The sequence below is a fragment of the Panthera leo genome, chromosome E1 (genome assembly GCF_018350215.1).
Source record: "Panthera leo isolate Ple1 chromosome E1, P.leo_Ple1_pat1.1, whole genome shotgun sequence".
NCBI classification, from domain to species: domain Eukaryota; kingdom Metazoa; phylum Chordata; class Mammalia; order Carnivora; family Felidae; genus Panthera; species Panthera leo.
The window spans coordinates 9,005,001-9,018,666 of record NC_056692.1 but is presented as its reverse complement, the minus strand read 5'-3'; the positions used below and the strand labels follow the sequence as shown (position 1 = coordinate 9,018,666).

The 13,666-nt window shown below is 52.4% G+C and overlaps 1 protein-coding gene across 3 annotated transcripts in view; it reads left to right on the top strand.

Annotated features, from left to right (window-relative positions):
• The window catches only part of TRIM16 (tripartite motif containing 16), a 39,065-nt gene that overhangs the window by 12,658 nt on the left and 12,741 nt on the right, over positions 1-13,666 (top strand). For 2 of the 3 annotated variants that reach the window (XM_042917511.1, XM_042917510.1), the window contains 2 exons: positions 1,199-1,276; positions 8,183-8,447. In XM_042917511.1, the coding sequence (XP_042773445.1) occupies positions 1,263-1,276; positions 8,183-8,447 (279 nt within the window). In that variant the 5' untranslated portion in view covers positions 1,199-1,262. Of the gene's footprint in view, positions 1-1,198; positions 1,277-7,865; positions 8,448-13,666 lie in introns of those variants that run through there. The other variant, XM_042917509.1, reaches the window with a different exon arrangement.

Genomic DNA, 13,666 nt, shown 5'->3' with positions numbered 1-13,666 from the left:
GAGAACAGAGAGCTGCATAATGATATGAATGGGGAGGCATGGTGCACGGTGGATAAGAGGGACCCGGCAAGACCTGTTTGATCAAAGTCCTCTACGTGCCATCGTTTCTGAGTGGCCCAGCAAACACTTATTTACCAAACATTAACTAACTCTCTGGCATCTTCCTCTGAATTGCGTTTTCTTTTCCCTTTAAGCCCCAGACTCCTCCCTACCCCGTTTTCCTTAGTTCAGAATGACATACACACCTCACTTTGCCTGACTGTCTTTGCAATTTCCAAGTCTACCTGGATGCCCCGTGTGTACAAAAGCAAATTTGATCTCCTGTTTATCGGCCTCGTGTTACTTTGATCTTTAGTCTGGCTAGAGGGACTTGAAGGGCAGAGGAAATTCTGCGTCGCCGACAGTTGGAGGCTGTCTGTAGGTAAAGGGGAGTTGAAGCTGATTTGGGCTGTTTTTTTCCAGCCAAAGCAGGAGGCCTTCAGGCATTCGCTGGGCGCTGGGCAAGACAGACCCTATTTGAGTGTGCAACCCTGTCTTCCGAACCAACATGGATGTCCCTGTGACTTAGAGAAGGCTTGTGCAACACCCTGGGGCAGCCCTTCCTTCCCGAGGGGACCACAAAGAGATAGGAGGCTAGAGGGTCGGGGTAAGGACTGCTTATAACCATCATGTGCCAAAACTAAGTGCCATGATCGTTCCGGTCCTTAAGCTCTGTTCTACCTTTCAGTTTGTTCTCTTGTTTTGCCAGCAAGAACCAACCATCAAACACAATCCAAGAGGCCATCTTCTGATTTTAGGAGAAAAGGAGGGCTGGGGATCAGTTTGCCGATAACGATCCCAGGCCAGAAAGTCCATGGGGCTCCCATCCCCAGGTGAACCAGGAACATTGTGAGGTGGTTTCTGGAAGAATGATCTATCTTCTGGTTCCGTGGTTCCCAGACGTTGGGATCTTTGGCAGAAAAATGGCAGAGTGAATTTGGAGGGTTGTCTTAGACGTAACTCTTCCAGATACCCCCACCCACACTGTTATCACCAGAGGTTCATAAAAGATGAGGGGTTTTGTTCCAGAAAAGGGCACAGGACACAAGCTCAATAAAGTGTAATCCCTTACAATCAATCAAATTCAGATTTATGACGATTTCATTATATTATTTGTATTTTCTCAGTCTGATGGACTGATTTTTCTTAATTTCTACAGGCTCACGGACAGATATTATCTACATTTGTGAATCACAGCCCTGTGTGGCTCAGCAGAGACGCAAATGAAAAAAATCTGGTGAGATTTTTGTTTTTTCTTTTAAAAGTTTATTTATTTTGAGAGAGAGAAAGAGCAGGGGAGAGGCAGAGAGAGAGGGAGGGAGAGAGAATCCCAAGGAGGCTACGCACTGTCCGGGCAGAGCCTGACACGGGGCTTGAACTCGTGAGCCATGAGATCATGACCTGAGCTGAAATCAAGAGTCGGACGCTCAACTGACTGAGCCATCCAGGTGCCTCTGGTGAGATTTTTGTTTTTTGTTTTAAAATATTTTATTTATTTTTAAGACAGAGAGAGACAGAGCATGAGTGGGGATGGGGCAGAGAGAGAGGGAGACACAGAATCTGAGGCAGGCTCCGGGCTCCGAGCTGTCAGCACAGAGCCCGACGCGGGGCTTGAACTCATGAACTGTGAGATCATGACCTGAGCCGAAGTTGGACGCTCAACCGACTGAGCCACCTGGGCACCCCGAGATTTTTGAAGAGACAAATGGGTAGCTGTTTGCTTAGGAGAAAAGCTTGAGGAGTTTCTTTAGCCAGAAACTGCCGTGTAGAGTCCTTGGGTTGAGAAAGTTCTTTTTGAACTGTTCCAGATTCCCCAAGGTGATGACCTTAAACCAGCAAACTGGAGGGAATCAGTTGGCATTTATTGTTTACATACCTTTTAGGGAGTTTGCCAGTTTGTGGGATTATTTGTCACAAAGTCAACTGGAGAAGAAAGATTAATAATGACCTGCCTACCTACAAATTGGTTAGAAAATGGCTTGTTAGAATTCGAATCCTCAAAATTCTAGGTAGGGAAACCTCCCTTAATTCTGGAAAGGAATACCAAACCACCACTTGGCTCTCACATTCCTGGAGGCAGGTCTGACTCAGAAAAGGATACTGAGGCGACATCATGTTAGTTTTGTAAAGAAGAGAGAGACACTCTACTATATACAAGGGCAAAAGTTTGGGGTGGATGTGAGTGGTGTCCAGTTAACCCTGGACTGAGCCTCGCCGCCACAGGACCATTCCTTTGCTTGAACTGATCTCAGTGAATTGCGTAGAATCATCTCCTGGTGGAAGGAGCCGTCACAACGCCCTGCTTTCCGTCACAACGCCCTGCAGCTGTCACAATGCCCCGCAGGACTTGGAGGTCAGAGCTGAACTGACCAGAGTCAGGAGTGGGAAGAGAATGGCACCCAGAACTTCGGGGTCACTTCTTGCTGCTGGAGGGGTCAAGCAAGACTCTCTCTCAGTGACTGTGGAAGGCAGATGGCTTCGGTTAGAGCCCCGGCTCCTCATAAGAGCCTGGAACAGGAAATGGACAAGGGTCAGAAAGAGTCCACCTTCTAGTTAGAAGGGACCTTAGGCAGATCAGAGGAGCCTGTAGGGGCAGGTGAGCCATACAGGGTCCCTCATTCATTCATTCATTCATTCATGCACGCATTCAGCAGACCTATAGCACAAATGATACATAGTCATTCACTCATTCACTCAAGTGACAGGTGCTGGATAAACAGTGGGGGGTGGGGTAAAAAGGCCAGTGGTCTGGCAAGGCTTTGCTGGGGGCGGGGCATGAAATTGAGACCCATGGGTCTGAGTTGTTAAGGGCACGTAAGTTCAGGAGAAAAAAAAAATTCTTTTTATGGAAAATACTAGAGTATGTTTGCAAATTGACGGCAGCTATCCAGTGGAGAGGGCCAGAATAAGGGTGCAGGAAGGAGTGTAACGGAAGGGCAGAGTCCCTGCTAAGGCGAGTGGAAGAGGGGAGAGTCCATTGCACTTGAGGAAGGACTTAGACTTTTATAGACCTAGAGACCGCGCTGCCACTGCAGAGGGAGGGAGGGAGGGGAGAGGCGACAGGAGCAGTGGCTTTGATTGCACTTTGCACGGAAAGCATGAGCCCAGATCCTCTGCACAAAGGGGAGGTAGGAAGAAGGAAGAGGGTTGAGAAGTGAGGGAGGGAAGAGACAGCTTACCTAGAAGAACACAGCAGGATGGCTATGCAATGGGGGGGTGGGGGGGGGGGGGAGGGGGCGTGGTGCTGGAGGGTAATTAACCATCGATCGATTGATCTTGAATTTACCGGTTGCCTCTCTGTGCAATTGGGGATTTTACTCCAATGACCCTCACCTTGAAATGCAGGCTCAAGGAAGGTGGAAAGGGGGCCTATTTGGCATTCTGGGGGTTGCCAGGAGGCTGACACGGAGGGTGGAAAGGGGACCGTGCTTGTGCCGAGCCATGGAATCTAAAAGAAGCTGAGAGGAACGTGAAGACATGAGGCAGGGGATGACAAAGAGGACCTGGCGAGGGGCAGTGCGTTATTGGCCTGCTGGACCCGAGGCGCCTTCTTCCGAGGGGCGTTGCTTTTTTTTTCTTTTTAATGTTGATTTATTTTTGAGCGAGAAATAACTTGAGCGGGGGAGGGGCAGAGAGCGAGTGGGGGACAGAGGATCCAAAGCAGGCCCCGGGCTGACAGCACACAGCCCGATACAGGGCTCAAACTCGCGAACCGTGAGATCCCCACCGCGAACAGTGAGATCCCCACCGAGCTGAAATTGGACGCTCAACCAACGGAGCCACCCAGGCAACCCCCTGGGGCATTTAAGTGAAGGAGCTTACAGGTAGAGTCAGAGCGTAACCTTTCCCGTTCCTGATTTTGGAGACAGAGGTTTCTGGTGAATGCAAAACGCGTAGGTGAGGAAGGAAGGAATTCTAACACGGGCTACACCAGGGATGGACCCTAGGGACCTTATGCCGAGGGACACAAGCTGGACCCAGAAGGAGGAAGACCGTATGAGTCCACTTATGTGGGGGCACCTGGAATCATCAGATCCACAGAAGCAGAACGTCAAAGGCTGGCTGCCAGGGGGGGGGCTGGGGTGGGGACAGAGGGTCGGGGAGTTAGGCTTGAATGGGGACAGTTTCAGTTGGGGAAGAGGGAAGGAGTCTGCAGACAGACGGCGGTGAGGGCGGTACAAAATGAGGATGTACTTAACGTCACCAAAACGGTTAAGGAGGGCACGTTTGATGTCATGTGTATTTTACCACAGTTAAAAAAAAAAAAAAAAATCCACGTGTGACCATAAAGTGGGCGGCCGACGAAAAGGTCCTCAGCAATGAGGTGGCCACAGAAACACGCAGGGGTGCAGGCTCTGAGAAGGGCGGCAGGGCAGGGTTGGAGAGGGAGGCTGTGGTCCAGGAGCTTCAGGGTCCCATGAATAAGGGGCATGGCGGGGAGGTGGGTAGAGGCCGGTGGCTGAGTGGGGGGGGTGGGGCAGTAGACAGGAGGGCTGGGGGGGACAGCCGTCTGCATGTTGTGATTGGGGAGCATGGACGATGCCCACCCGGCCCTGGCTCGTGAAGGGGAGAGAAGGAACACAGCCAGTTGAGAGGTGGCAGGAGACTTTGGGACAAGCCCAATGCAAGTTAGGTCAAGTGGGCAGAGGGAACTGTCTGAGAAAGACTGAGGATATTGGGGTGCCCCCGGGCTGCAGCAGGAGGAGAGGTGTGGTTATGGGGAACGCTTGGTTCAACAGGGAATTGCGGGTTTCAGAGATCCGCGGGACGTCAGCCCCAATCTTCTGGTGCCCAAGTGTTGAGCCAGGGTATCGGAGGCCTAGTGAAACGCATCACCTCCCCAGGAAGAAGGCTCAGAGCTCAGGGCCACCACTGTCATCTGGAAGGTTGTGCTTCAAGGCCGGGGGGTGCAGGGGATTTAGAAGCCGTGGGGAATTCTGTGGTCCCCACAGGGCTAGACGCAGGCCTCCAGAGGACCTCCACTCTCCCAGTAAGCTCGGACGTGAACTCAGAGGCAACACAGTTCCCCCAGAGAGCCCAACCAGGCCTCTGTTTGCTAGACCTGACGGAGGCTGACATGCTCATTTTATGCATGGGGAAGCTCACGTTTTGTGGGGACAAAATATATTCTCAGGCCAGGCTGGGACTGAAATTCAGATTTCCTGTCCTCCAGGCCGCCATGGACCCTCTGCTACCTTAGGCTCCAGTGGGGAGGCAGAGAAGGGCTGAGTATGCCCACAACTGCCCTTTAGGGTTGGCGGTAGAGAATGGGGCAGGCAGGGAAACTGCGTAAAAGGAGAGAGGGTGGAGGGCGCCTGGGTGGCCCAGTGGGTCGAGCGTCCAACTTCGGCTCAGGTCATGATTTCACGGTTCGTGGGTTCCAGCCCACAGTCGGGCTCTGTGCTGACAGCTGGGAGCCTGGAGCCTGTTTCGGATTCTATATCTCCCTCTGTGTCCCTCCTCTGCTCATGCTCTCTGTCTCTGTTTCAAAAGAAAGAAAGAAAAGGAAGGAAGGAAGGAAAGGAAGGAAGGAGGGAAGGAAGGAAGGAAGGAAGGAAGGAAGGAAGGAAGGAAGGAGAGAGGGTGGGAAGGAGAAGGCAAAGGAAAGAATGGGAGGCAGGGGAGAGGCTAGGTGGGAACCAGGCTGGCTGTCTCAGTGCCCTCTGATCAGCCCTGGAGGCTGTGGAACGGGTCAGGCAAGCCACTTTCCCTCCTCCTCCCGAGAAAGATCAAAGGCTCTAAGCTTGTGGGTGGACCAGTTCCGCTGCAGTGGAACTGTCTTTCTACAAAAAGGATAGGAAGGAAGGCAGCCTTGTCCGCTAATACTGGAGAAAGTTCTGAGGAACAGTGTGAACCTGCAGAAGCCAGTTCCTTTCCCTCCTGGCTGAGGGCGTCTAAAAACCAACCACGCAGTTAAATACAGGGAAACCTCTTCTTGGGGGGCGGCGGGGGGGGGGTGGCTCTTCAACAGTGGATGACAGTATTCAGGACAGGGACACTTTGGAAACTTTATATTGCTAGAAAGGGCTGCTTGTAGGCAATCATGATGTGAATATTCGATGCATGTGGAAAATATAACAGGGCTGCAGCTGAGAAGGATTTTTACAGTCTCAGTTCTGTCCAACTCTGAGCAGCCTCTGGACTTCTCGAATGTTTGGGATGGCTGCCCATCTGGCAGATACGAAGAATAATGTGTATCCCCACCCAGTGGCGATGCCTGGGAGCGCCTTTCTTTTAAGGGGTTGGATGCTTCCTGGCTCATCCTCTGGCCATGGGTTATGGGCTGAATTGTGTCTTTCTCTCCCAGATTTATATGTTGCATTCCTGACTCCCGGTACCTCATAAGATGATGACTGTATCTGGAGACAGGGTCTTTAAAGTGGTAACGAAGCGGTGTCTGGGTGGCTGAGTTGGTTGAGTGTCTGACTTCAGCTCAGGGCATGATCTCCTGGTTTGTGAGTTCGAGCCCTGCATCGGGCTCTCTGCTGTCAGTGTGGAGGCCGCCTCAGATCCTCTGTCCCCCTCTCTGTCTCTGCCTCTCCCCTGCTCACACATGCTCATGCTCTCTCTCTCTCAAAAATAAACACATTAAAAAAAAAAATCAAGTGGTAATGAAGAGTCGGTCACTAGGGTGGGCCCTAATTCAATATGACTGGTGTCCTTATAAGAAGAGGAGATTAGGACACAGAGACCCACCCAGAGGGAAGGCCATATGAAAACATGGGGAGAAGACGGCCATCTGTAAGCCAAGGAGAGAGACCTCAGAAGAGACCAACCCAGCTGACACCCTGATCTTCAATTTTAGCCAAAAGAACCATGAAACAATTAATTTCTGTTGTTTATATCAAACCAGTCTGTGGTACTCTGTTATGGCAGTGTGGGGAAACTCACACGCTGTGTCCAGCAACACTTTATTAAGTGGGCAAAGGGGCTGTTTCTTGGGACATACCTCTTTCTAGGAACCATGGGGTGGGAGGCATGGCCTGGGAGAGCTGTCTGAATGGAGCTTTATGTAGAAGGAGACACATTCTTCCCTGACTCTCTGATCCCCTCTGAACACACTTTTGCGAGAAGGTGATGTGGCCAAGGTCAGGGTCAGAGGCGTATATCCTCCTTTTCCTAGATGCCTCATGTCTGGTTCTATGAGATGGGAAGGGCCTGCCATATCGTTGACGTCCTTGTAAGGACTTCTAAAAATGTAGTTTAGATCCCTTTAAAAAATGCCAACAGGGGTGCCTGGGCGGCTCAGTCGGTTAGGCATCAGACTCTTGACTTCAGCTCAGGTCACAATGTCATGGGTCACGAGATCGAGCCCCACATGGGGCTCTCCGCTGATAGCCCAGAACCGGCTTGGGTTTCTCTCTCTCCCTCCCTGCCCCTACCCCGCTTGCCCATGCGCTCTCTCAAAATAAATAAATAAACTAAAAAAACAAAACAAAACAAAACGCAAAGAAAAAATTTAACCTGTCAAGCCACGTAAAGTGGCGCAGGCTTTTTACGGCAGAGCTCAGGAATCTCTAATTCTTTCCGGAGCAGCCACAGACACACGTGGTCTTCGGCTGAGCCCATGGGGTTCCAATGATTCACGCAAGAATAGAAGTTTTGGGGCTGGACCCGAGGAGGGGCCGGAGCCCATGGGGAGATGTTCTGAGTGGCCACGGGCAGCCCGAATAACCTAGCCGCCTCGCCTCGTCATCACGGCCCTGGCTGCCGGCCAAGCCCCGGGCAGAGTAATGACTAACTGGGCTTCCTCCGGGAGGGCGGAAACAGTTCAACTCCTGTGACAGCTGCAGTCAGTTAGGCGTGGTTTTCTCGTCTGACTCGGGCTGTGCAGATCCCGGCCCGAGGGGCAGAGGAAGGACAGCCTCGCCGCCAGAGTCTTCCAGATGGCCGAGCTGGACCTCATGGGTCCAGGGCCACTGCCCGGGATCAGCGCTCACCCTCTGGCCACTGTCAGCCCAGACTCTGGGTCGACCAGCCCGGCGGAAGAAGAGGACACGGGCTCCCTGGGGAGCCCCCAGGGGGTGCCAGAAGCACAGGACGGCGGCTCTGAAGGGCAGGGGGCTCCAGATAGCGCCACTGCTGGGGAGGAAGAGGAGGAGGAGGAGGAGGTCCTATGTGACTTCTGTCTCGGCACCTGCAGGGTGAAGGCGGTCAAGTCCTGCCTGACCTGCATGGTGAACTATTGTGAGGAGCACCTGCGGCCTCACCAGGAGAACAGCAAACTGCACAGCCACCAGCTGACCGAGCCCGTGAAGGACCGGGACCTGCGCACCTGCCCTGCCCACCGCAGCCCGCTGGTCGCCTTCTGCCGCCCCGATGGGCAGTGCGTCTGCCAGGAGTGCGGCCAGGACGAGCACAGGGGCCACGCCTTGGTCTCCTTGGATGCCGCCCGCAGGGACAAGGAGGCGAGTGCTGGGGTCCATCCAGGAGAGGGAGGTGGGGAGATGGTGTCCCGGGGAGAGGCTGGACCCCCCCCACCCCCACCCCGCATTGCAGCTCCTGGGGCTGCCGACTTCACTATGGCTGTTGGTCCAGCGTAAATACCTATTGCACTTGCCTTTGGGCACTTGGAACAGGTCACTCTGGTCCTGTCTCCCTCCCGCCGTCCCCATGCTGGGTGTGTGTGTGTGTGTGTGTGTGTGTGTGTGTGTCCACACTTGCTAGCTTTCCGCAGTGGATCTGCGTTTGGGTGTAGCGTGCTGGCGTTGGAGAGCTTTGGGCAGTGACGTCTCCTTCTGGCTGGCTCCGTGTGGCAAGTAATGAAATGCACACCTTGGCAGAAGTTCAAGAGAAAAAAAAAAAAGCCAAACCTTTCGCCTGATTTCTCTTTTCCCCTTTACCCCACCCGGGAGACCAGTAGAAAGTGCCCCTCTAGAGACCCCCGGTGTGAAGTCTGATCTGAGAGCTTAAAAAAATGCCAAGGTAGCACAGAATTGGACACTTACCTTCAGGTCCGATGTCAAGGACGGCTTAACTGAGGGAAAATGGAAGTTCCTCATCAGATAGGGGTGCCAGGAGAGGCTGAGAGACACCACGCACAGAGCCTGTAATTTTATTCCCATCAGATAGAGAGACTGTTTCTAGAACTGGCTTTTCTTTGCCCTAAAGCTGATAGCCTGGAGAAGTTCTTGAGAATGGGTTTAGTTACTGTGTATTCTTTGTTTCTCATACTTTGACTCTCCGTGAGCGTTTTTTTATTTTTATTTTTTTCCTTCAGTAGGGAAGTGCAGTTGACTTTTCTCCCACATTCCTTATGTTCATACTGCTGACAGCTCCCCGTTTACACTACACAGGGCGGGAGACCCACCACAACTCCTCTTCAGTCCAATGTTCCTGGGCAGCAAAGGGAAGGACTTTCTGGGAAGAACGCTTTACTTGCCAGAGTCCCTCCTCCGTGTCCTTTCTCAGGCACAGATTTTCTCCAGGGTTAGTGGGAATTGTTCTGGAAAGCTCTGTAGCCCAGGGGTCAATGAGTCACCATCTCCAGCTCAGGAAGGCACTTGCCAAGTGCCTCCAGTGTTTCCAGGGTTAGAGAATGTCAAGTCAGGAAAGCAGGTCACTGCCACTCATGACCAGGATGAATGAGGCTGTTTCGTAATCCTGGAGAGGCTCTCTATCAACAGGTCAAAGGAAAAAGCTCTACATAGTTGAGCCCAGTGGGCTTCAGTAAGCATTGCCGTGTGCTAAATACTCTGTAGATTTTCTCCTCCAATCCTCAGATCACTCTATGGGGTGTCATTTCTTTTTATCGCCTCCACGTTTTCCCGAACTCATACAGGCAACTGAGTCATGGGATGAGGCGTGGAAGCTTTTGGGAAGCCACCCTACTCGGGGGACATGAGTGAAGGACCCTAACCAAGATCACAATATTGTAACTTTCTGTTTGGTACCGAAATCCTGCCACACATATAGTAGAGATATTAGTACAAAGTGTCCTGTGTCTGGATATTGTTATATTTACCTGGAAAAAGTGATGGGTGTACATGTTGAAAGCCAGTCTCCACCAAAGGTTGCAATAGACCATATCAGGAAAAGGTCTCCCTCCCATCCTGGATCCCCTCGCTTCCTTCCTCAGTTAAACACTACTGTCTCGACTTTCTTCTGTTTCCTTTCAGAAATATTCTGTGTCTGTACTGGCAAGGGATACAATATGGATATTTAAAAAAATTTTTTTTTTAAAGTTTATTTAGAGAGAGGTGGAGATAGATAGACTGAGAGTGGGAGAGGCAGAGAGAGAGAGAATTCCAAGCAGCCTCCATACCATGTGTGGGGTTGAAACTCATGAACTGTGAGATCATGACCTGAGCCTAAAGCAAGAGTTGGACACTTAACCAACTGAGCCACCCAGGTGCCCCGCAATCTGGCTTTTAAACAATGAAAACTGATGCACCACAGGGAGGGTAATTGTACTTCCGAGCAGGGGACAGTTGCGTAAAGCGTGTTTGGAACCCCGGATTCAGACATCCTAGGGGAGAGCTGTGTAAGGTGAAATAAAAACTCGGTACAGGAGCTCTAGAGTCATTTTTTTGGTGCCGAAAAGCCGTCACGGTTACAGGTACAATGCAACAGCCCCACCCCCCAGACTTGTGCTGAAGGCCCCAGTTCACAACCTCCGCCTTGCCGGTCTGCACGACAGAGCTCTTGTCCTTTCCATCCCGTGCCCTTGTTTTCAGCTCAGAGAGCAAGCCCACGTCCTAAGTGCAGCCAGACTCTTGTTGGCTCTACCAAATCTTAGGAGCCAAAAGCTTTCTCAAAAGGAGCCCAAGAGACCAGCCCAGAAGACCCAGTGGCTTGATGAGGCTGTAACCGCCACCGGGACTATTTTGAAAGTTGTACTTGACATCATTAAGGTTCCAGAAGCTTGGTATGCCCTTCAGCTAGCGCCGGCCTGATGGAGTCCTTTGCAGCGAAGGTCACTTTGGGTAGTGCTGAGGGCTAATTACTGAAGCAGGCACATTGTCTCAGGAAAGTGCAAACGGCAGGGTCAGCCACGAGGACACAAAAGCCGCTGAGATCCTGCATCAGAGTGACAGAGCCACTGATTTCTCTGTTAACCAAGGGAGCCCCTGCTGAGGCTCCTCGGGTCTCCGACTACTCCAGTGGGGGCAAAACCTCAGGATTCGGGGAGTTGGGTGTTCTTTGCTATATGTTCCGTCCTGCTGGGCTTCCAGAGCCCGGCTCTTCCTGATGGGGACCCCTCGACACTTCTCTCCACCCCGGGCCGGCTTCCTGAGGCCCCTCAGTGCAGTTGGCCTTGCGCACCGGCTGCTGATTTCCCGTGCCTTCTCTGAATCGCGGGCATGCTGCCACGAGAACGAAACTGGGTGCGTGCGTGCGTGCATTCATGCATGTGTGCATGCCTGGTGAACGCTTCCTGACCCAGGAAGTGCACGTGCTTCTTTCCTGTTCTCCCTCAAGCTTATCAAACCATCATTGATTGCTTCCTATGGGCTAAGTGTGAGACCACACTGTCTGTCCTCGGGGAGCTTGGACTCTAACGAGGAAGCCAAGGAATGTTCCACGGCTCCCCGGAGTGCCAGAGGGCTGAGGCAGCAGAACAGCTACATGTTCCAAGGACGGAGTTGTCACCAGGAATGAGGCCAGGGCAGGGTTCTCAGAGAGGGGGACGACCTGTCTTGGATCATGCGTCCACTAGTGACAGGCCATTACATTCAGCCTCAGCATTGGTTCCAGAAAGTTCAGGACTGGGCGTGGCCCACGGACAGTCTCCAGGTAGAGCAGGAGCCAAGTTTCTGTGAGCCACACGAACCAGCGTTGTCCTCGGCCCATTCTCTGGTAGCCAAAAGGCGGCTGATTGGAGGCCACTCAGGAAAAGAACGTCTTCTGGAAGTTCTGAGAAATGTTTTGGACTCAGTATTATTACATAACTTGTTTTTCCTTAGACATTCTACCAGGGTGTATATCTCAGGGAGGATGTTCTGTTTGGCTGGACTGGCATGTGGTAGGTTCTGACCAATCCACTGAGGAATGAAGTCAGCCCGGGTAGAACTCTTGTGCTACCAAGTGCAACCTCTCCAGAACAACCAACCAACGTTGTGTGGATGGAAATACAAAGGAACCGACACCACCTGGAATTTTCTTCTCCCTTCGCCTTCCCTCCGCTATTCCTGCCTGCACCTCCGACCTGAAGTCTGACCCCTGAGCTCTGGGTGCTACCTTCCGCAAGAACAATTCTGTTAACCTATTCCTGTGGCCCTGAACCAGAGGAGAAGCTAAATGATCTGACGGGGGGGGGGGGGGGGACGCCGGGGTGGCTCAGTCAGTTAAGCATCCAACTTCAGCTCAGGTCATGATCTCCCGGTCCGTGAGTTCGAGCCCCGCGTCGGGCTCTGTGCCGACAGCTGAGAGCCTGGAGGCTGCTTTGGATTCTGTGTCTCCCTCTCTCTCTGCCCCTCCCCTGCTCACACTCCGTCTCTGTCTCTGTCTCTCTCTCTCAAAAAGAAAATAAAAACAAAATAAATAAAAAAAAAATGCACTGACATGGAGAGATCACATAACCAGCAATGGCAGGTTTCAACACTCCAAATACTGTGCCTCTTGTACATTTGTCATTACCTTGCTGATGTAGACAGTGCTGTCCCGTCTAGGACTGTCTTCAGTCATTGACGCCACTGTCTGGCTTTTGTGCGGGGTCCACCCTGCCCCCCCCCCCCGGAAGTGTGTACAGATGACATCTTGGGAAACCCTAAAGCCAGAGCCTGGGGCACCCTGTCATTTTCTAGGAACAGGATTAACTGGAGATACAGGTCTCCCCAAGCGGCCCCACCTTTTGTGGTAATCCCAGCGCCTTCCCCTGGGGTGACTCACTCAGAGAGGTCCCCACTAGGTAGTCAGGAGTCCTTTTCTCCTTTTATGGCAGTCTGCAGGCAACGGAGAAGGCCCGTTCCCCGGCTCCTCTCTGGGAGCGTCCCTGTGCTCCGCATCAGGCTGGGGCTGCCCGTGTCGTCCGCTGCCAGGCTGTGTTTCCGCTCTGTCTCCTACCATCTTTAAACAAGCACGTCACGTTTCTCCCCTTCCCTGGGACAGGTCACTGTATAAGCCTTTTATTTATTTACTTCTTTTAATGTTTATTTGTTTTTGAGAGAGAGAGAGCACAAGTAGGGGAGGGGCAGAGAGAGAGAGAGAGAGAGAGAGAGAGAGAGAATCTATAGCAGGCTCGAGGCTCTGAGCTGTCAGCACAGAGCCGGACGCGGGGCTCGAACCCGTGAACCGTGAGATCATGACCTGAGCCGAAGTCAGACGCTTAACCGACTGAACCACCCAGGTGCCCCTGTGTAAGCCATTTAGATAGACCAGGATTCCATGACTGCTCCCAAAAGGCCAGACCCTCCCTCCGCCTCCAAATAGGTCTGGGGTGGGGAGGTCGTGAGGCTCCCTCAGTTCCAAGTCAGCATCCCAGGTCCTGAGCAAAACGAAACAAAATAAAACAAAGCAAAGGAGTTACCTGCCCCCTGCAGAGGGGGACAAAGCCTCCTTCCTGCCTCCCTATACCCTCACAAGGGGGCCTGGAATACCCCCAAGCTTCTGTAGGAAAAAGCAGAGAGCATTTATGCCCTCTGAGTTCCCTTAGGGCCAAATGACACACAGCTTCAAACGCAGACAG